Raw genomic sequence first — 23,205 nt, forward strand, 5'->3', positions numbered from 1 at the left:
TCTAAGGTGGGAGAGAGGAAACCCCCCACCAATGCTCAGTAACTAGAATACAGATACTTACAGATTACTTTTTTAAAAATCTGTATAGATACTTTAAAAAGGTATAAATTAGTTATGCAACACAATGCACCTGCTACTTGAGAGACAGATGTGTACTGATTAAAATTACATACACAGTGTATGTTTTTATGATGCATTTATACTATTGTAGATTCTAATAGGCAACACTTTCCCAGTTTTGTTTCCTTTAAGTTACAAAAGAAGAAATGGATTTGCACTACACTAATCAAAATCACTTAAGATTACAAGGACCAAATTCCATATTCAGTATTCAATCTATTTGGCAAAAAAAGGAAAATTATACTGGTATGTGGTACAGTATTGCCCAAGAATTTTATTTATTTATTTTAATTCTTAAAGTCAGTCATGTGTGCCAACAAGTTACATCTTTGGTATTACATAAGGATCCTATCTGACAGCATCTGGAGTCCAATTTCACCTTGGACCAGTTTCCCACTCATGTATTAGTTTACATACTAGGTCTTAAACAAAAACAAAAACTTACATCAATCATTTTTAACTTACATCAGAATAATGCACATACAACATCTTGCCAGAATGATTTTTGTAGAAAAGGCAGGGACATTTTCTGCAGACAATGAAACAGCCACTCTTAAAAAAAAAAAAGCATACCAAACATACTACTTAGGAATTTCAGTGATTTAAGCTTATGAAAAATGAACAGCTTGTCTGAAAGCTGCTGTTTACTTGAAAAATGTTACACAAGCAACATGGAAAAGTTTTAAGCTCCAACAGAGCTCACTTTTCTGTTGGAGAAAGAAGTCAATACTGTCACATGATAGAAGGCTGTGTGCCATTTAAAGCCATCCAAGAAGCAGACATATGAAAATCTGTTAAATGACTATTGTCAGAACTATGTCAGTACATTTAATCATAAACTGGGCTATGAGCAATGGATCTTGTTTTTCATTTTCCTTAAATCTGGTTACGTATATCAGTAAGAAAGTTTTTGTTCCAAATTGATGCTTAGCTACATTTAGGGCTACAGGTTAACCTGTGCCACTGCAGAAGTTGCTGGGCTCCCATCAGCTCTAGCATGCAAAGCAAGCGACCAGGGGATGATGGCAGCCGCATTGCAGCAATATCTGGGAGGGCAAAAGGTTGACCCAACCCTGTTTCAGAGCCTGCCTTTCACTGCCAAATTCAAGGGCCAGTTCTCACTTTTTCTTCTTGGGATATTTATAGCAGAGTATAAGATACAAAAGCAGCTCGCTGAACTGGGTCTGGCATATAAAATTATATGCACCCCTGCACATCGCAGGGCCTCCAAAGCAACATTATGCGAGACCGGAAGCGCTTGCGATGATAATGGGGATGGAAAGAAGAGACTGCAGCCTAGTACTACTTCACAGAGAGAGAGAAAAATGCTTTGCACATGTACCTTGAATCCTGGCTTGTGACTTGTAGCACAACTGATTGTTTGGAGGCAATAAATTTTAATCCACCCAATGCCTGTACATGTTGCACCAGTAACTTCAGAATCCAGAACCCATCTATTCCCATTTGCTGTTTCAACTGTAAAGAAAAGACAGATTTTACAGCATGGTCTCTTCACAATTTGATGAGGTGCTTTTGTTTTGTCCTCTAGTAGTCATATCCAAGCATAAAAATTTAAAGTGAGACTCTGTCCCAAAAGCCCGTTATCTGATACTTTTATGGACCTTATTTATAATACTTTTTATCTTTAAACTAGATCGCACAAATGGCTGGATCACGGCATCTCAGCAAAATGGCTTGCAATAAAGCCTACATTCCCCACACCTTCCTTTGAGAGCTTCACAGGCTTTTCTTTATGGCTATGCCAATTGTAATACATGTTAGCACATTTTTTAAAAAACAACATGATTTAATAAGCAACTTGACTACTGCACGTTGCCTTGTGGAAATATTGCAACCTGTAGATAACATTGCATGTTTTATACAAGCAAGCAACTATAGGATCCATTACTTTTTTGTATTTGTTTTCAACAGAACAAGTTAAACAAAAGGGTAAGATTTTACTAACACGGTATTTTATTTATATCCATAATGGCTGATTTTGTGAATAGCTTTCAAACGTCTAAATTCTAATACAACCATCACAGCAGGGATACAGAGAGGTGTAGACACTGAGACTTTTCAACCTCACTATTCTGGTGGTAGACCTCCAAACACCTTCTGCCCTCCCAAAAGTTAAGGGCCATAATATTCCATGTTGTGATACCACTGGAAACAGATAAATTTCAGCACCCTCTTCAGTGCAGAATTATACTGGACTGGGATCTAAAGAGGCTGAATTCAATGAAACACTGATTTACAAGTACCCAGTCCTAAAAGGTTGCTGCTTACCAATAATTTAAGCAATTTAATAATAAAATAAAGGAATTTGCATTGATTTTACATTTAGGCTGAGCTCTGAGAGTTCAAAACAACACGTTTACTTGTGGTTTAACTTCCTCTAACAACAAAAAGAAAGCCTGCTAATGTTTTATTGCAAACTCCATTTTTAGCACTCTGTCCATTAATTTAACATTTACCATTGGATTTTTGGAAGTATTTCCGCAGTCTGCTACCCACTAAGTAACCTTTGTCAAAAATTCAGTATTAAACTTTATAATGAAGGCTGAGGCAGAGATAACATGAAAAGACATTTCTTAGCACATTAATTCGGCTTCCTCAAGCAAGCAATGGCTTGAACTTTCATGTACAGACAGATAAGAGTGGTCCCAAATGAGTGACAATGCTGGTGATTAGTGAGCCCATTGCCTGCAACAGGCATTCTGCTAGGAAATCCAATCCCTGGAATAAAAGATGCCATTGCCTTCTTTAGATTCCCATGTTTGCAAGGCTTTTCGGTTCAGATTTAACAAGAAATTCCAGACCTTGAAAGTCACCCGCAAATCTATGTTAAATTTTACAAGAGGCTTCATTTTGCTTTCATCATCAATACAGTCAAAACACTAGAACAGCAAAACTGAAATAAAGAAATATGCCATTTTACAAGTCTAAAACCCTTTTTTAAATCAGATTTAATCTGCACCTATTTGCGAACTACAGGAGTCTGGATATTAGGACGTCAGCAGTATCACCAAGTGGAAATCCTTGTGGCACGTACGACTCTAGTCAAGCTATTACACTTTTAACAGGTTTTCAATAAAAAGACAGCCAATACTTGCTTACTAAACAAAACTGAAGTTGGGCATCTGCATGTGAAGAAATCATACTGCAGGATATCCTCTCCAAAATTGGCATCTTGTCGCTAACGGGCAATAGTTCCACGTGGTAACAGTCTCAACAATCACTTTTTTCCTGAAATGTTACGTCTGAGACCAAATTAAAATTAAAAATTAAGTTACATGGTTTTTTAATGCAACTAGAAATATGCCACAAAATTATTTTTACAATACACTTCTGGAGTAACTCCTAGGTGAAGCTTTTTTTATACACATATACAAAATTTAGACAGCAATATACACATAAATCACAGTGAGGATGCTGGTTAAGTTCACCATCTGTAGTGTAGATACAAAAATGCAAAGCAGCCTTCGAAGAGAACAATGCTACACAGCAAGCAGAGCTGACCTCTTAAACAGCAAAACACCAAAAGGTCCCCAAAAACGGGATGCAGTGCAGGAAAAGCAGCATGCGCTTTTATACAAATAGCAGTTTATGGCTAATGGTCGACATAACTGTAGTAACAGGGACTCTTGAGCGGCTGTGCATAGTTAAAATTCCTATGTCATTTGTTTCTCTTTATACCACTCCACAAATTCATCCAGCAACACTGGCCCTGCAAGAAATAAAAGCCACAAATAAAAAAAAAAACCTTTTACACAGAAAAAGAAAAGTCTGGAATGAAAAGCTTCTGGATAGTAAGATATGGTACAATAGATTGTAGCTTTTCGTGCAAATACGTACATGCTCCATCTTCATCATAATTGCTGAGGTCAAGATTAATGGTTCGGCTGAACTCCAGAACATTGCACCATTGGTCCTTGTTGATGACCTTGTATTTAGATTGCTGATTAAAAAAAGAGGAGCAGTTACTGAAATCGGAAATGCCTGACTTTTCAACTACTGTATATTGTTTGGCTTTGTGGTCACTTCAGAGATTCAAAATGCCTTTTAGATGAAACGGCCGGCACTCAAGGATGTTACGAAAGCCCATTTTAAGAGTATAACAAGCAAGCTTAATACACTGGAACCTAAGTACCATAGCTGTAATGTGGTGTCAGGAATAACGCTCCTCAAAAATCAGATATCAGAAAACATTATTTGCAAAAAAAAAAAAAGCAGCTTTGTCACTTTCAAAGACTATGCACGACACACGTCTATTTATTTTGTAGAGCTAAAAATGAAATGTGTGCTCGTGAGCTTTTGCTTGATTTCGGGAAAAGACACCTTAATAATTTACATCATACTTCGGAAAAGTCACATACAATACTAGATGTCCAAAGCAGTTTGTGTACACCATCAGTCATCCTTACCCTACAAGGTTAGTCACTCTTGCCCATATATTAAAGAAGGGCAACAGAGGCTGACTCAAACTCAAAGTTGATTACAACTTCAATTGTATCAAAAATTACACACACACACACACACAAAATTTGCCTGTAAGTTTACTAGCAAAACAATTAAAATATTCAACTCAGGTAGTAAAACTGTTCAACTATCTGCTAATTCCCAGTTTTAACTTGGTACAGCATCTTTTAAAAGCAGTATAAAGCATAAAAAGATGTTTCTACTTGTACCTCTAGGAACTGATGAAATACTGGAAAGAGAGGCCATGTTTTTCCTAAGAGAAGTCCTAACATACACTTGGCAGTGTTTATATCTAGACTTCGCTGGTCCTTTTCCTGTCAAAGAGAGAGAAAAAATTAAGCTAGGTTTATGTACAATGTTCTTCATTTGAACTAGAAACCATGTCAGTTTATGCTTTACAAAATGTAACTATATTTCAATTATCTTCATTTGGTTCCCTCTTGCTTTTTGCTTGTTTAAAATACACAGTGAAGCCATACCTCCTGGGGAGCTGCTGTCAGCATCTAATGCATACATCCATTCTGTCTGCAAATCAGAGCATCAACTTCCTAACCTGGGTAGCCAATTAAACAATGTATTCACCTTTGATGAGTTATTATTTTGGAGTAATGTCCACTGCATAATGGTATATTCCTTTTCCTCTCCTGCAAAGTTCAGCTGGTGATAGCAATTACTCAACCTGTGCTTGGCATTTCTCGGTGTCTGGGAGCTTAAGAAGGGTCAATATGTTGGGACTCCAACCCTGTCAGCCTCAAGACAGTTTAGTCAATGGTCCAGATGCCCTCTAGCAGTGGCAAAGGTCTGGATGGTGGAAATAGTTTGAGTCCACTGGTTCTCATTTTTGGACTGTGAAATGGATTGGGCCAATGTGGTAGTTAAGAAGGAAACAGACTGCAGGAACGACTCTTGACCAGCTGTATTATTCCTGTAGAAAACCAGGCAAGGGAGATTTGTGATGGGTTTGGGTGGTCTGCTACTCTGAAAAAATGAAGATTTCAGAACTAAGAGCTCTAGAAAGGAAGCAAATATGCTTAGGCATCAAACTGGGAACCCATAAAAATTAACACAAGAGCCAAGAGCAGTAACACCGATTTGGAAATGATTCAAATGAGTAACATGGCAGATTAATATAAAACTGTAAAAATACAAATGGAATTTTGCACTCTGAAGGAAACTTGACAGGCTTAGTGGAAATCATTAACACGGGAATATAAACATCTCTTCATGAAAGAAACCATACAAGAATTTATAAAAATGGGGTGATCAGAATGTGAACTCCAAGCTACTCACACGTGCAAAGTCAAATGCATATCTGTAAATAAGTTTAAAATTTGTAGGCTCATTTAATAAAGATCTCAAATAATCCAAAGAATTTCTTAGCTTCTCTGTTGTATCACATCTGTAAAAATAAAAATAAAATACCAATTTAAATTCCGCACTGCTAACCATCAAGCTATTTTCTGGCCCTGAACCCAATAGTACTTTATCTTTGAATTTATAAACTGCCTTTCAAAAAAAAAAGCAATACAGTTACAGCAAAAATATAGTCTGTATTATAGCAGGTAAATCAGTCTGTAACCGAGAACGATGATGGTTCTTTCACATACAGTTCATAGGCATTCAGTAAAGCAGCTACGAACATTTGAAACCATTTAAGACATATATAAGTATAATTTAAGAGGCCCAAAAGGCATATGGAGAATTGCTGGATTATAAGACAGAACAATTTCTATTTCTGCGCAGGGTGAAGTTAAAGTTCACAAAATGACAATGCACCACTGCTAAATTTATTTCACATTTGCTGATGAAATACTTACTGCAGGGATGTCATTCCTTTTAACCATTCTTGCAACGTAAAGTAACCCATGTTTTGAGCATCCAGCTTCCAGGCTAAAACAAGCATAACTACCTGGTTGAAAAACAAAACACAAAACTTATATTACAATTTCCTGAATTGTAATTCACCCTTATCGCCAACCCCAGCGATTTGTACTAGGCCAAAGGTGCCACCAGCTTTATCTATACCAAAGGCCATGCTCTTATAAGCTCTACTCAGCTCCTACCCCCACCCAGCTCTCCCACCCAAGAAAAACGAAAGTGATCCAATATCTAACTCCTTTTAAGATAGCAAATGTGTGAACGTGCAAAGGAAGAATGACACCTGAAGCAAAGAAAAGCCCCTGCGGTACAACATTCGGCAGCAGCTAAATGTTGTACAATTGCTATATTTTCAGTGGAATAAAGGCCAGCAAGCAAACAGTTCCGGCACTTCCACTTGCAAAATTTAGACATGTGGGAAGGAGCAACTAAGCTGCAAAGAAGGGGAGAATGATCCAAGCATCTCAAAGGTTTCACTGCTAAACTCCCCAAAGGAAGGAGTGAAAGAACGCTCCTCCTGTGTTTCAGAATGAGGTGTAGAATAATAGCTGCTCTGTCCTAGGCCTCTGTTGCTATTTGGAAGAGGAAGAAGGGCTTGAACACTTAACTTGTCCCACAGGCAGAAGGCTGAGCTGCAAAGTAAGGGCAGGTCTAGGGAATCGAGACTATACTGGGAGCCAGATAGAAAGTTCCTGGGTGCAGAATGTTGTCTAATCCTTATTGTCTAAATTTGTGTCATTTGTTAAGCCACGACTATTTTTGCCATTGGTCTCAACTTTTTGGAGATTTATTTTCAAACAAAACAAGGCAAAAACATTTTATATTCAAAACCAAATAAGAATATAATGAACGGTCAGCTGGACAAAGAAAGAAAAGCTTCTGGAAAGTTGCCTCTTCTAACAGGAACACAACCCTTCTCTTTACTGTAACATTTGAGATAGTTGCAATGCATAAGTTGCTCACGGTCTGGAAATAACCTGAGTGAGTAAACGAATGAATGAAAAACCCAAATCCTCCATTACAGAGACTATGCTTCCTCCCTTCTCATTATCTGAAAGCAAGCAAGCTCTCTGCCATCTGTAATAAATCTGAACGTACATTTTCTGGTTCAACCCCAATGTCCTCACAGAATTTCTCCATTCCTTCAGGGCCCACAATATCATCTGTTCCTATAAGCAAATGAGATTGTGTTACTTCCATTTGTAATCACAGAACTGCAATTTTTTAATAGACCATATATATAGGGTTGGAGACATTGCAGTGCTACAAGTATGTAACGGTTCAAATACTGTTCTACGTATGCATGCATGTATATGTATGTATGCTTATTTGAAAGGCTGTCTCCTAGCAAGTAGTGCATCAATCAAAATCAAGCCCTATCCTTTCAACTTTGCAGATTTACATTCATTAACAGAAAATCAGCTAGCCAAAGGTTAACCAGGCAACTTAAATTTGACTTCAAATTTGAAGCCTTGTGTCAGGGGTTCAGGAGCAGAGGCAAGGGCAAGGGAGGAAACAGAGAGCGAGGGGGAGGAGGCAGAAGAAAAGATGAGTGATGACGACGACCCGAGATCTCCGAGTCTTTCCAGTGAATCAGAAGATTCACAGAAAGGAGCACCAGTGGTCAGGGCAAGGGGGGAGCCTAGGGGGACACCCCAGGAAGATAGAGCCAGAGGGGACTCAGAGGAGAGCAGTTGGAAATCGGGACCAGCGTCACAGCCAGAGAGCAGGGAAGAGGAAGAGCGCCAGAGATCAAGCGCTGGCAGCTCGCAACAGGGGGGAGGGCACGAGTCAGGAGTGGCCACACCTCCATCGGGGAGCGAAGAAACGGTCAGACGGAAAGTGGAAGGTTGGGCGCGCGTGCCAAGTTCAAATGCACAGGAAAGTGACGCAGTAGGCAGCCAGGAAAGGGAGCCAGGTCCTAAAGCCCGGCGCAAGGAGACAGGGAGTTCCGGGGGGTCGGCGTCAGAAGAATCCCGGAAGGAAGAGACCCCGGGGGGCAGAGGGACCCAGAGGAGAGCAGTCAGGCGGAAAAGGTGGAGCAGGGCTAGGATATTAAGTTGGTGCACAAGGGGCCGAGACTCAGACGGAGCTTCGCCGATCTAGCCATTAGACGTAGAGTTGCACGCAGCAGCTTGGGAATGGAAACTGTAACTCAATAAAGACTTTTACTTAATGACCGCTGGCTAGCGTGATCCTCTGTGAGCTAGGATCTTGAAGCAGCTCTGACACCTTGTATATCCTGTGATTAACCTCTTTAATGCAGCAAGCAAATGTATTTTTAAAAACTATATACAATTTAAAGCCAACATTCTAGTTGCATCGGCACTGAAAATATGTGTTCACTAACTTCTTTATTCTTTCAGGAGGCTGAGTGCATCTGAACTATTTTAATAGATGCTTTTAATAATCTACATTTTTTTGTTACAAAGCATCATTATATTCAAATTGGAGTTGATATTGAATATTTTTCTTGAAGTTTCAACATTATCTGGGCAACCAGCAATAAGCAATATATATATTCGCTAACCTGCATATTCATAGAACCATTCTAAGCACCTCTTGCTCGAGAACATGTCATCTTCCGTCTTTATTCTAGTAGAATCATATTTTCTGTACATTCTAGTGCAGGGGAAGAGGTAAATAATGTAATATATAAATTCTATAATATATATAGATTTATATAAGAATGTATTACCAAGCTGGCCTCTTCCTCCTATCTAATCCACTAATTTTCAGAACTCTGAGGCAATTAAAAGAATCACAAAATAATCTACAACAGAACATTCCTACAGAACATATATGGATGCCTATATCAGAACTTAAAGCCCTAACACTTGACATGTTTGTTGAAGGAGGAAGGGCGTAAGTGGAACTGATTTAACCCCACTCTCACCTCCAAAGATATTCCAAACTCCTCATGAGTTTTCAACTTCCAAGTCTCTCGTTGGAGATATAAGGGAACACATGCAGGATTATCCTAGACTGATAGCTGATACATACAAGTCACAGCTTTTCACATTTAGAAACTATCATGCTCAAAACCAAACTATGGTTTGCTGTTGCATCTAAATGGAGCCTATGTTTTTATTCTGGCCTATATAATTTCAGTGGACTGTAACTTTTCACGAAACAGGGACGGGGTGAAGCGGAAAGAAAATAATCGGACTCGTATGCAAATTCAAAATCTAGCCGTCATATTTGCATTCCATAGGACACTATCGTTTTCCATAATAATCAAATGTGTGTCAAATCTACAAATTGAATCCTTAAAAATGCTTCCTCCTAAATAGTTTACTTTGAGAGAAAGAACTGTCTCCCCATCGAGTTATTACAATATCATGCCTCAAAGAAAATAGGCATACTAAAATAAAATAAAGCCTACTACCTCCGCTTAGTAAACCAGAGTTGAGTTAAATACAAGTCCACACCTCCTGACCTACTGTCCATACAAAAGTAATGACTCCTGAATCAAATAATCCAAGTAAGATTACGTACCCATCATGTCTACTTTTTTTAGCTGATAGGTCATCTCCAGCTGCAGGTCGCCTCTTTTTTCTTGGAGGCATCACTTTGCTAAAGCAGTCTGATGAACTGCACGACCTGAGACTTCCTGTGGAATAATTTAGGAAAGCAAGACAAGGGTTCAAACAGATGCAGAGCCTACTGAAAAAGCATATGAGGCAACAGACACAATGAAAACACAAACTTTAAAACAATAAATTATCACACGATAAGCAGAACAGCAACAAAGCTCAAAGCACGCTAAATTCTCAACTCTTTCAATACGGCAAGAGATAAACAGACTGGAAATTAAAAAGCACAGGTAAATAACATTTTAAAACCTATGGGGCAGGCATACAGCAATGTTGCAAAAGTTGGGCATCACCACTGAGAAGGCCTGGTTTATAGTCACCATGCATTACAAATCCGCAGGAGGGGAACCAAAGATATCAGAGAACAGGCAGGTTCAATGAAGCCTTGAGGTAACCTATAAAATCCTGCATAGTTTGGGACAAGAGTGCCACCAGCACTTTGCACTGGAGTCTGTGAAACTCTTACAACCAGCAAGATATAGCTTTTGTAGGTCACAATCCAGCTATTCAGTTTTTAATTACCTTAAGTTTCCAAGGGATCTTCAAAGGTACTTCCACATATAACAAATTACAGTAGCCTGTGCTGGATGTTACGAGGATACACCTGCCAAGACCACATCTGCATACAAGGGTTGGCACTTGGGGATTCAGAATAGGGGCCAGCTCCAACAGCACTTCCAAACTGGGCTCCTGATGTTAGCTGCCCATGTGGGGCAGGTTTAACCACACTTCTTCAGTCACACAGACCACTGATCTAAAGCACCCCTATCTTCTGTATTTAATTCTATTAGCCCTCATCTAGTCGGTTACCAATCCCAGGCACCTAGTCTGTGCTTCTACCAGTGTCTAATGGAAAAGAGAAATAGACCCAGGAGTATTCCTAGAGCTTACTCTTGTACAGCCACAAGAGGTGTTGTGTGGTAACAGCATGTGTGCTATTTAGAATTTAAAATACAAAACACACCTAGTTTTCATAAAACTGGTATATTTGTGCAGCTGCATCTTATCTTCAGGCGCAAAGTCCAAACCAAAAGTAGAATCAGCAAAGCAACCATATTCAGGCATCATCAGAACACCAGGCAGGTGGTGTTCTTATTCATTCCTAATGATTTAATTTTGCCATTTTTAAAAAACCAAATCCTATGCAACCTACTGAAATACGCGACTTGCCTCCTTTCTCTTTCCAACTTGAATGTTGCTTCATGGAGGTAAGACACTTTCCCAGCTGCTCCCAGCCTTGCATCACCTCTACATCCTGCATCTACCAACTCCTGACTGATTATTAACACGTATCATCCCCTCCAACATAAATAAAAGTATAGAGGGAAAGGAAGGGTCAGCACACAGTTATGTTGCCCTTGCCCCTGCAATGCCCTCAGCTTGTGTTTCCCTCCCTCTGTTCCAAAACAGTGGAAAATCATGGAAAGGCTTGGGCACACACAACTTAACCTGTAAGCACAAGGTGCAAGAGCACCACAGAACATCTTTATCGCTTACAAGTTAAAATGAGCGCCTTAAAGGTGCAATCGTAATGCTTTTTGATGCATGAGTGAATTTGCAAAATCTTAACTGACCTCTTTGGCTGAAAGGCTTTTCAATCCTAACTTTAAAATTATAATAAGCCATCTAAGTGAAGGGGCATAGTTCAGTGACATGCTCTGCATAAAGAAGGTGCAAGATCTCTGCCAGGTGACTGGGAGAACCACTGCCAAACACTATCAAGCCAAGGAAACCAATGGACCGGCTTAGTACAATACAGCTTAATATGCTCATAACACTCATTCACACAGTCCATTTGTCTACACTGATGCTATAAAATACAGGCATTAAGGCAATTTCCACAATCTTCCACTGTCGTGCAAGCACCTTCTACTATAAAAGGTGCTGTTCTGAGATGTCACGTTTTAAAATTCAACAACGGTTTTCAAAGCAACTTTCCCCCCAAAGATTGGTTTTTTTGGAAAAGGGGTTGCTAGGAATGGCCAACTCTTGAACCAGAATCCTTACATAGCCTAGCGAATCTTACAAGCTAACTGACTGTCCCTCGTTTTTAATGTTAACGCCCCTTCCTCGTTGGTGTTAATTTCTACAGTCAGGAAGGTTCCCCCTCTACCTAAGATTCCTAAAACACACCACAGTATAATTTGTATAAAACTCTCTAACCTGTTTGGTGATCGTCTTGACCAACGTCTTCTGTCAAATTCTGTAAAATATAAAATCAATGCAGTTAACTAGGAGTTTAGCTATTTTCAAATAGCACCAGCTATCTAATTTCTTCTTACAATTTCCCATCTCTTTCTAAATTTACCCCAATGGCAAATTTTAGATTTTAAGATTCTCAGGGATGGGAATGGATTTGAGGAGGTGCAGGGTGGAAGGAGAATTCCTACTATGGAAATCCTCATACGTGACATTGGATGTCATCCCCGGGCTTCACTGCAGAATGGGTTTGAGTGTGAGCATTTGCCAATAGTAAGTCAGCACTTGGATCTGGACACTAGTAACCCTATCTAGAAGGAATGAGCTCTGGGAATGGCTGCAGTAACCATGTGTTAAAAAGCAATTAAAGCAAACATGAGGGACTGGTCGCCAGAGCAGAGATGAGACTGTAAAGTGCCATAGCTTTCTGAGCCTGCAATACAGTCGTACCTTGGAAGTCGAACGGAATCCATTCCAGAAGTCTGTTCGACTTCCAAAAGGTTTCAAAACCAAATTGCAGCTTCTAGTTGGCTGCAGGAATCTCCAAGGTATGACTGTAATAGGAAAAGGGGGAGTTGCTGGAAACAGACAACAGTGCAAAAAACAAGACACATCTCCACCTTGAGTTAAGAAAGGATAGCACTTTTGAATGGTCCATCACCTCTGCAAAGACTGTCGCTTAAGGGAAGGCTTTCAGTAAGTTTTAGAAGCTGCGGCAGCACTGTTTTAGGTTGACTTGGGTCAAAGGTTGGGGGCTAATCAATCTATTTCCACATGAGCCAACGGAGCAAGTGTGCAACCAAGATGAGCATGCTGCCTCGATCATCTTGGCACATGCTACCCCTCACCTGCACAATTACTCTGGGAAGATAAAACAAGACACACCTCATCTTACTCATGAGGAAAGGGGAGGATGTACAGGCCACAGGATTCTGCAGCCATTAGGTGAAGGTCATCTGAAATAAAATCCATGGTGCATCTAGCAATGTGGTCAGGAGGAAATCTGAGTGGGGAGGAGGCTTCATCTTTCCTACTTGTGGAGATGTGCTTTGAATAAAGTCTCCCTTCATTCCTTGTCCTTTGTACAAATTTCAGCAATTTGCCTTTCCATTGTGTTGAAAAAAATCCTAGGGTTTATAGCAAGAAGCTGTCATGGCTTCATCTCCAAATGCTGAGTATACATGAAGAAAATTAAGAGTCATGGATGTTTGAAAAATAATTTACAATAATTTTTTGCATTTCTACTTGGCATACGTCTATTTCCAAAGGTACAGCAAGCTCTGGATAATCATGTCAAGACACTTTATAATCAGACAAAACTATATAAGTAGTAGATTTAAAAAATGCAAGTGATTACCAGCCTATTAAGAGTGTGGTAAATCTTATGAATATTTGCCAGTGTTGATAGATGAGAGTTCAGCTGAAAATCTAGAGAGAAATAAAAACATTTTTTCTTATTTTGGTTATGTCACTTTTTAGAATGCTTAATAAACACATTTCAAAAGTACTGCAGATAAAACTAAAAGTCTTAATTTTGAACTGCCTTTCTCCTGTCATACAATACAGTGTGTGTGTGTGTGTGTGTGTATGGCTTTTTTGAATTCCATTAAATGACATATCTGAATGTTATTTGAGTCCCCTATCTCCTTCTGCAATAGTAATACTACATCTCAAACCAGTGTTCAAAATTCACCCGGCGCATTTTGCACCTGGCTAGCAGCACTTGCGACCAAGTGCAGATGCCTTGGTGCCAAGATGGTGTCTGTCACCTCCACCGTCTGGAGCTGCATGCCTTGGGATCATTGGATCTTGACTGATTTCACACACTAATACCCCATCCTGTAGAATTCTATCAATTACATTTTATCTGCACAATCAGAATGAATTTCAGGAACCAAAACGTCGTATTGATCCAATCAAGGCAAGCGAAACTACTATGAGCATTGCCTGCAATACCACTGCAACCGTTCACAACACAGATTTGTCTCAATGTAACTGACGTTGTGGTGACAAATGTCTCTAGGAATGTGTAGAGCATGGGTAGGCAAACTAAGGCCCGGGGACCGGGTCTGGCCCAATTGCCTTCTAAATCCGGCCCGCAGACGGTCTGGGAATCAGCATGTTTCTACACAAGTAGAATGTGCCCTTTTATTTAAAATGCATCTCTGGGTTCTTTGTGGGGCCTGCCTAGTGTTTTTACATGAGCAGAATGTGTGCTTTTATTTAAAATGCATCTCTGGGTTATTTGTGGGGCATAGGAATTTGTTCATCTTTTCCCCCAAAATATAGTCCGCCCCCCCCCCACAAGGTCTGAGGGACAGTGGATCGGCCCCCTGCTGAAAAAGTCTGCTGACCCCTGGTGTAGAGGCAAGTCATCAGAAGGTATCACCTTAAAAGTTTTATAGTAATGTGATGCATCTGGCAATGATAGTCCTTTCTGGCAGAGCAGCGCAATGGAATGTCTTGCAGCAGGAAAAAATTCTGACTTAAGAGCAGCCACACTGCCTTCCAAATTAAATTATTTGCAGGTAGGTTGTTCATAGAATTGTATAACTAATTTATTTTAATATTAGCTTTTGGTCAGATCATTATTATTACTTTTTACATTAGAACATAATGTCACACACCCCACAACCCCCGAAAAAGCTACTACATTACCCGATACACAGTTGTACCTTGGTTCTTGAACACCTTGGTACTCATACATTTTAGCTCCCGAATGCTGCAAACCTGGAAGTGAGTGTTCCAGTTTGCGAGCGTTTTTTTGGAAGCCGAACGTCTGACACGGGTTCCAATTGAGTGCAGGAAGCTCCTGCAGCCAATCGGAAGCCGCACCTTGGTTTTTGGAAGTCGAACGGACTTCCGGAACGGAATACATTCGAGAACCAAGGTATGAATATTTCACATGGCTTGCTTCAACTCTCAAAACACACATGTAGAACGTGATGGGAAAAAGTTTTCCATCTTCAATAGCATAAAGTTATTCTTAGCTCTGCAAAACATATCTGGAATAAAAGGTTTGCTATGTATCCATATGAATTTGAACGCCTATCTAGCCCATATATGCACTTAGGTTAGAACTGAATTAGAATGGTCAATCAAATTATTGCTGATGTCACAAAAGACATGCTATAAGGTTCTAACCTGATGTACAGAAAAAGTGTTGTCTTTCATCATGAACAACTTGAGCCTAGTATGGCTCTATGAGTAAAAAGGGACAGTTTATACAAGTCATATCCATAGATACCAGGAGTTGTGCATTGTTAGGCACTGGGTAATTCTTTGAACCAAAGAAACATCATAATCAGAGGGAAGGTGTCCTGTATGTAGCAGCTGCTTTGATATCCCAATCTTTCTCTCTTGTGAATTGCTTTGTTCCAGCTGGGAAGAGATTTCTACAACCCTCCCATTATTCTATTAAAGGTAGACCAACAAAACATAGCAACGCATTACTCCTAATTTTATACCATATTGTTTCTCAAATAAGTTGGTTCCTCGCAGCCCCTTGATGTGCTCATTCCTGATGACAATGGGCTGTTTCCAACCAAGTTTCTCTCAGAGTAGACACAACGAAATTAATGGACTCAAGTTAGTTATGAATTCTACGATTCTATGATTTCATGGTGACGTATTTTAGTTCAAAATCAACACTGCCTAATTTAAGAAGTGGAGTAAGCACAACAGATATTTTCAAGATGAGAGAATCTGAAACTTCACAAGGAAGTTGTAGAATGCAACTATAAAATAAGCCCAAGTCATTCATGCGACAAAGCATCTATGCTACATTTCAATTGAGTCCCCACAAGGGGCTGCCTTTAAAGACTGTTCAGAAACATCAACTGATTAAAAATATAACCACCAAATGATTAACTGGGAGGATCAGGTTAGATTGTAGCATTTTTGTATTAAGCCATCTTCATTGTCTGAGGTGTGAAAGGGGAAAACAGGAATTTTCTGTGCCACCAAAGCTTACGAATGCTCTCTGAAGGGGAGATCTGCCTATACCTATTCGTGTTCCAGTGGGTGGTGAGAACCCTTTCATTCCAAGAAACCTTTGGCTCTTTTTATTGAAGTATTTTAAAGGCTGAGTTGTATGGTCAGTTTTAACTTGAAGCTTTCATTTTACAGAATTTTTAGATGTAAAAGAGACAATTTTATTACAGTTAAAAGCCATCAGTACATCTCTAGAGGTTTTTAGGTTTTTATTTATTGTGTTTATTGTAATTGGTTTAATATTTCTATTGTCTGTAAATGGCTTTCAGTTATTTTTATGAGTAAAGCAACTAATAAACACAAATAATAAAAGCAGCAACAACATGATGTGACAGAGTTTACCATGTCAGGCCTACTATTTATATCACAAAACGGCAGAAGAAGAAAAAACATTAACTTAAAACACTTCTTCAGCTTTCCGCAAAGAGAATCTGTTTCCCATTCTCTTCCTGATGCTCATAATGTTCCTCCCGTGCTCCAGAGTTGGGGATTCAAAACATGAAGTGACTGACATTTTAAATATGAAACCTGAAGTAATTTTTTTAAGCCATTGCATTGCACTAATACAAATTATTTTCATCATGCTATTCCCAATGAGGCTTGCTAGATCTACTTAACAGCTCACTTATGCCAAGTCTTCCAGTTTGGCCTCATACCAAATCATAAACTCCAGCATATATTAGGTAACTGGATCAACTCTATGGTGGCCTCTATTCCTATAAGGGCAGGAACATAACACTTCCAGAATTCAAGAATGTAAGTCAGAGGCCAACAAATTTACCGGGGGCAGGGATTTACATGTGGAAGGGAAAGCATTTCCTTCTACTGTATAGTTATTTCAAAAATTATTAAATCAGATTAGATAAAATGCATTTTCATTTTAAGTTTGTTAAAATTAAAAACCTATAAGTTACATACTACAATATTTAAAACTCACATGAGTGTTTCCAGAAATTACATAAGTGGAAGACTACTCAGGGCATTGCCTCCCCTTTGCTCCCCACTACATACCCCTAAGCCCCCCTAAAGTCTCTCAGAATGTTAGGATATCTTTAGAAAAGGTCTGGAATAAGGCGTGAAGGGGGACTCTTGCACAAGCTGTCTCTTCCTGATTTTCAGAGCGCTGTCCTGCAGGCCTCCTAACTCCTGCACGGTGGCGTACTCTAGGTTGCTAGTGCCCAGGGCCACGCCAAGGGGACATGGGAGGGAAACGGGCAGAGTAAGCTTGCACATTCAACTGCCTAACAGCATCTGTGCCAACCAGGAGATTGCAGTTGCAGATATAAGAAGAGAAGAGCCAGTCCATTATCTGGAGAGGCCACTTCCTGGTTCGCATCAAGCAGCTGCATTGAAGCAGCACCAGGTGTTGCAATATTGTGCCCCTAACAATTTTGCACCTGGGGAAACTGCCCCTGTGCCCCGCTACTCTGCATGCTACACTACTAATCCTGCAAGAAACCTTTTATGGGACTGGGGGCTTAAATGGGGAGAAAGGGGGCAAGAAACTTCACTAGTGCCCTCCTGAGCGTGGAATTTTTGGACACAACTTGCAATATTTCAAAATTCAAATTTAAAACAATACAATACAAAAGAAAACAAGGATACGCGTGAGGCTTTCTTTTTAAACAAAAGTTTACTTGAATGTGACAGAAACTGATTCAATAGCTGCTATTTTCTTAAAGTTCTCTTTACTAACTTTCCAAATATATGGGGTTCTAAATTTGTATTACAGTGGGACCTTAAGGATCAAACCCCTAAAACAAAATATGATTACTTAAAATCAATTTTCTCCAAGTTCAATGGGAATTACTTCCTCGCATGTACGCTTGAGAGAATATACATGTTTACTTGAAACTAAGCGCCTCTAACTTCAATAGAACTTACTCTCCAATAAGTGCTTATAAGATGACAAGCCCAAGAAGCCTTCGGCAGTATCTTCAAAGAACATGCTGGGAATTTAAGAGAGCCAATTCCAGCCAAACATGTTTCAACTACTTTGTTTTAGACTACAGTACAACATTGCTCCCCTTCTTCCAGATAAAGTTTGTGATACAATCAAACCTCGGTTCCCGAACGCCTCCGTTATCGTACGTTTCGGCTCCCGAATGCCAAAAACACGGTAGTAAATGCTCCAGTTTTTGAACATCTGCGGAACCGGAACGTCTGACATGGCTTCCCCTTGAGTGCATGAAGCTCTTGCCACCAATCAGAAGCCGCGTCTCTGTTGTTGAATGTTTCAGAAGTTGAACGGTCTTCCGGAATGGAATACGTTCGACAACCAATGTTTGACTGTACTTGTTTCAAAACTGACTTGGTCAGAGCCATGGTGCTTCATGTATAAAATTTCCCTCACAACCATTTCCACATATCCAAATATTCCCCTTATTGTTGAGCAGGGGTTTTGAGGACAATGATTAACACTATCACACGAGCTTCAGAATCAGTTCTCTGTACTAGAAATTGGAGTATTTCAAAGTCCTTCATCCTCTCCTACCTTAGACACAATCAGGCATGTATTTCAACAGTTTGAAAAAAAGGGCTGAAAGAGAATTTTATTTCTGATAAATTCAGCAATTTAGACTTCATGGGCCAAAGAATATCTAATATGAATGAAAAGTGTGAATAAGATACTTCATAACCTGAACGCTGCATGTGCAACACTAGAACAGAAAATTTTAGTATCTCCATCTGAAAAAATCACTGAGTGATAAGTCTGAAAGTATAGTTTAAGAGTTACTTTACAAAAAACATTTTTGTTCATCTTTCAAGTAAAACTAAAGGCTTTTAAAATATTAGAAGAGGGAGATGCTTTAGAGAAAACACCGACACCAAATCCTCTTGCTAGGCCAGCAATTACAGTTCTTTGATTTATAATATTCCTAAGCATGTTTACTCAGAAGCATCTTCTAGTGAATTCAACTAGGCTTGCATATACATCCATGTACATAGGACTGTGCCCCAATTTATATGTGGGGTGATCCTCACCGAACTCAATGAGATCTGCCTCTTAGTTAGATATGTACAGGACTGTAGTGTAAAACTGTTAAGCTTTTAAAATGACTGAGTTAGCAAAAAGGGCACTGAAGAATTATGGTTTTCTTGCCCATGGACACTGTCCAGTCTAAAAATATTTTGCTTGTTCTGCTAAATATGTAGCTTCAGTAGCTGTTAAAACAAAAACCTGAGGTGGCTTCTTCCACTTCTGCCAGAAGGCATAGGAGATTGACTATGACTATGCTTCTATGTTATTTATAATTTTGGCTTAACTGCTGTACAGTTCTGAAAAGCATGTGGGAATACTGAAAATGTATAACCCTTTAAAATGTATAAAAATAATGGAGGGCATCACAAAAGCTTTTTACAAAGCTATTCCTCAGCAACCGGAACAGATCTTGGAAATGCATTTTGAAAAGCTTGCTTTATTTTTGCTTTTAAGTACCCTAATCTAAGCTTTCATCATACAGCAGATTTTAAAGGAAATTTAGTTTCAATTTCATATAAGCAGCGAGATGCATTATGGACTGGAGTATTTATTACCTGCCTTACTACCAAAGAGTAGGAAAAAAACTGCAGGAAGACAACAAGCCTCTCCAGCAAGACTGTTATGTTCCACATTACCTTTGGAAATAAAGAGTTTAGGTTCCAAAAATCATTCATATAATTTAACCTTTACACAAAATTCAACTGTGCCTGAATATTATGCCAGCTAAATCTGCTTTGACTGGCTGCCTTTGTTTGCCTTACTGATTTTGTGGGTGGGTGTTCTCCTGAAGACCTGTGAGCAATATTTTAAGACTGGGGTATTACTGTGTAGGGGATACAGCGATGGGAGACTTGAAAGAAAAACTCAAAAAAATAAGGAAAAACAGAAAGAAGGAAAGAAAAACTGGTCTATAACAGTCTATAGAAGCAATCAATTGTTAAAGAGACAGATAAATTATTTGTCTCCGGGAAACAATACTTTGCAGCAATGTAAATTGTGCAGATCAACTGCAAGAACAAATTTACTTGAAGGGAGTTAGTGGCTTTAACAGAACCGCCTTCCAAAGCAACATGTCTAGGAAGAGGGCCAAGGGCTGCTTCACGGCCACCCCCACGACTTCTCCAGAATGCAGACAATGACAATCTGTCAAGAGGGAACTTTGCCCAGCGCAGGCAAAACACTGGAGAAATAGAGACGTTTGGACAACTTAAAGAGCAAAATGTCATCGGGATGCAAGGGACTGGCCCTTCTGCTCCTCCAACGCCGCTTATTTCTTCCCCAAGGGAGCAGGTAGACACACACACACATCCCTCCAAGCCCCAGCCCCGATTCCCGAAGCATGCACGACCCACCAAGACAGAATCCACGCCCCCCTGGCCAACCTACCTACTCTTTCCCCCAGGGCAGAGAGTTCTGGGTCGCTCTCAGGCTGCAACCCACTGACCCAAAAAGAGGGGTGAGCGGGGGAGGAAAGAAGGGGGTGGACAAGGAGAGAGGAGAGAAAGAGCGTTGGCAGCGCGCTTGGCTCTGGGAGTTGTAGTGCGCAGCTCGCGCCGTGCAGCGCAGAGGCCGGGAGGCGAAGACTCCAACTCCCATAATGCAACGCGGGATAAAGAGAAGGGGAGAGGAGGGGTGGGGGAGGGGGCGCTTGCTCCTTCTGCCCCCTTTCACGACGGGCCCCCCCCAAGAAGCAGGCCCCTCCGCTCCTCCTCCTCCTCTCTTTTGGTCGGAGCGGCTGAGGGGAGACCACCGGGCGCGGAGAACAATCGCCGTCCGGAAGAACGAACTGCGTCACAGCCATTTCCTCCCCCCTCCCCGTATTTCCCCCCCACCCGCTGCCGCCCGTTAATATTCCCTTCCCTTTTCCCCTCAGCCTTTAAACGCGCCCGCCCCACCCCCCGTGAGAACATTCCCCTCACGCAACCGTCGCTCAGCGGTCGCCTAGCAACCCCGCCCCCCCTCGACCCCCACACCGAGCGAAACCTCCCCGCTACTTACTGACAGCGGCGGCATCCGAGTGCATTTTTGTGCAGCGCCCGCACACGCGCTGCCCCGAGCGGGCGGTCCGACCGGCCTCCTCCTCACTCGCTACTCCGTGCAGCTCTCCCCGAAGGCAAGAGGCCCCGCCCTCTCGCCCCGCCCACGCCCACACCCCATTGGCTCGCGGTCTCCTTGCTCGCGGCCGCCGACGCTGCGCCAATGGGCCGACCCGCTTGCCACTCCGGCCCGGCCCGGCGTTGCGCCCCCCGACGGCTCCGCCCAACCCCGGCCGCCGCGCCTCCCCATTGGCCGGCGTGTCTGCTATAGAGCCGCGCCCGCCCCCTCTGCTGCTATTGGGCCGCCGCCGCCGCCCCTGGTGAAGTGCGGAGGGCGAGCCTCCGGTTCTGATTGGGCGGGACGGGCCCACAGGCCGCGCCTACTTCGTGAATTGATTGGCTGAGCGGAGCGGAACGCGAGCCATTGACGGCATGGGGAGTTTGTGGAGCAGCTTCTAGCTGTCATGGTTGAGGATGGTTTGGGCGCTTCGGAATAATAAGAGGCGCTGCATCAGAATATGGATAAGGGGCTTGAAGCCTTATAAAGCCTTTTTTTTAAAAAAAGACGCATTTGTGGAAACTCATTTTTGTGCAATCATTTTGGATTGCATTCTTTTTCCAATAATAATAATGATCAGTCTTATTCCAATAATAATAATAATAATCAGCGCTTTTTTCTAAAAAAAATGTTTAGGGGTACTCTCATTTTCCCACTCATATTGCCCCTCATTGAGGCCAAACTTAGATTCACAAAATGTTTCGGGGTATGTGTACCCCTGTGTCCCCCCAGAAAAAAGCACTGTTGATAATAATAATAATAATAGGCTTAATAAAGGAAAGGAAAATAGACACTAACAATCCCAAGTGTCGTGTGTGAATGTCAAGGGCCAGTGCTACATGACCTGCAGATGGCACTCATGGCGTTTGCCATTGAAACAGCGACAAAAGGAATTGAACACTGCACCACACACACACACACACACACACAGTGCCTTTGTTAGACCAACTTCACTCTGAGTATGATTAAACAAGCTTTCAAAATTCACAGATCCTTTCGCCAGGGATGAAAGCAAGCCATCTGCAGCCTATGCACAAAAAAAGTCACACCCGCAGTTGCTTAGCTTCTTCAACTCAACCCGTCTGAGTGATTTCTAGTACGTCAAACTCTGTTACTGCATTTGTGTTTGTAGTATTTAAAAAAGTGACGTGAAATCCCTATCAGCTATATTGAACAGCTAAAGAAATTTGCAGTGACTGCATTTGCTTTATCCTGAGGGGAAGACATATCTGTTTCAGCATAAGGAATAAAAGGCCTGACAAAAGACATAAGAAGATATTTGGTTTCATGAGTGTGGCCTTTTACAGGCAAAAAAACTCCAGACATGCGGTCCTTTCCAACTCTACAATTCTATGATTCTATGATATTTCATTTCTGCTAACTCTTCACTGCTGCTACACACTAATTTTTTTTAATGGACTTGCAAATAGGAACTGATTATAAGTTGCACAACAGTAAAGCACTAATGTTTCTGGTCTTGGGCCTTAATGCCAATATATATTTGATTTATAAGTCCCATAATAAAACTAGCTTTTGATAAAACACAGTGTAAAATATTATGCCTCAGTCCTTTGTTTTAATTTTTTTCTATTTATTCATTCTCTCTCTGAAATAACTTCTGGTTGTGTTTATGTTTTATGTCTGAAAGCATGCGAATAAATTGTAAAAAAATAATTGCAGCTTTACCTTCTGACTCTCACAAGGCTAAAATGTGCTGGCAATTTCAAAACAAAACAAAACAAGGACTTCTCTCTCATCTTTGTAACAACTTCTGCTGTGAACTAAAAGTATCCTATTATTCAAACAAATGAGATTTTGTTTCAGTTGGCTTTCGACATATTCCTTAGCACAATAGCAGCA

At 40.7% G+C, this 23,205-nt stretch overlaps 1 protein-coding gene across 3 annotated transcripts; it reads right to left on the reverse strand.

The window, feature by feature from the left end:
- Positions 1 to 369: 369 nt before the first annotated feature.
- Positions 370 to 21,406, reverse strand: DCUN1D4 (defective in cullin neddylation 1 domain containing 4). Of its 3 annotated transcripts, XR_014011702.1 has the most exons (12): positions 20,638 to 20,757; positions 13,633 to 13,703; positions 12,240 to 12,279; positions 9,979 to 10,093; positions 9,011 to 9,102; positions 7,579 to 7,649; positions 6,420 to 6,511; positions 5,893 to 6,001; positions 4,812 to 4,916; positions 3,979 to 4,081; positions 3,241 to 3,850; positions 370 to 1,596 (listed from the first exon to the last, which is right to left on the reverse strand). XR_014011702.1 is itself a non-coding variant. In XM_081208516.1 (11 exons), the coding sequence occupies exons 1-11, from the start codon at positions 21,272 to 21,274 to the stop codon at positions 3,795 to 3,797; spliced, it is 879 nt and encodes a 292-aa protein (XP_081064642.1). In that variant the 5' UTR covers positions 21,275 to 21,406; the 3' UTR covers positions 2,072 to 3,794. The 3 variants fall into 3 exon arrangements, 2 of the variants coding, with proteins under 2 accessions (XP_081064642.1, XP_081064641.1); XM_081208516.1 differs by lacking the exons at positions 370 to 1,596; positions 20,638 to 20,757 and adding an exon at positions 21,250 to 21,406 and having other exon boundaries at positions 2,072 to 3,850; XM_081208515.1 differs by lacking the exon at positions 370 to 1,596 and having other exon boundaries at positions 2,072 to 3,850.
- Positions 21,407 to 23,205: the final 1,799 nt, after the last annotated feature.

The sequence above is a fragment of the Podarcis bocagei genome (genome assembly GCF_964188305.1).
Source record: "Podarcis bocagei genome assembly, chromosome: 9".
In the NCBI taxonomy this organism is placed as follows: Eukaryota; Metazoa; Chordata; class Lepidosauria; order Squamata; family Lacertidae; genus Podarcis; species Podarcis bocagei.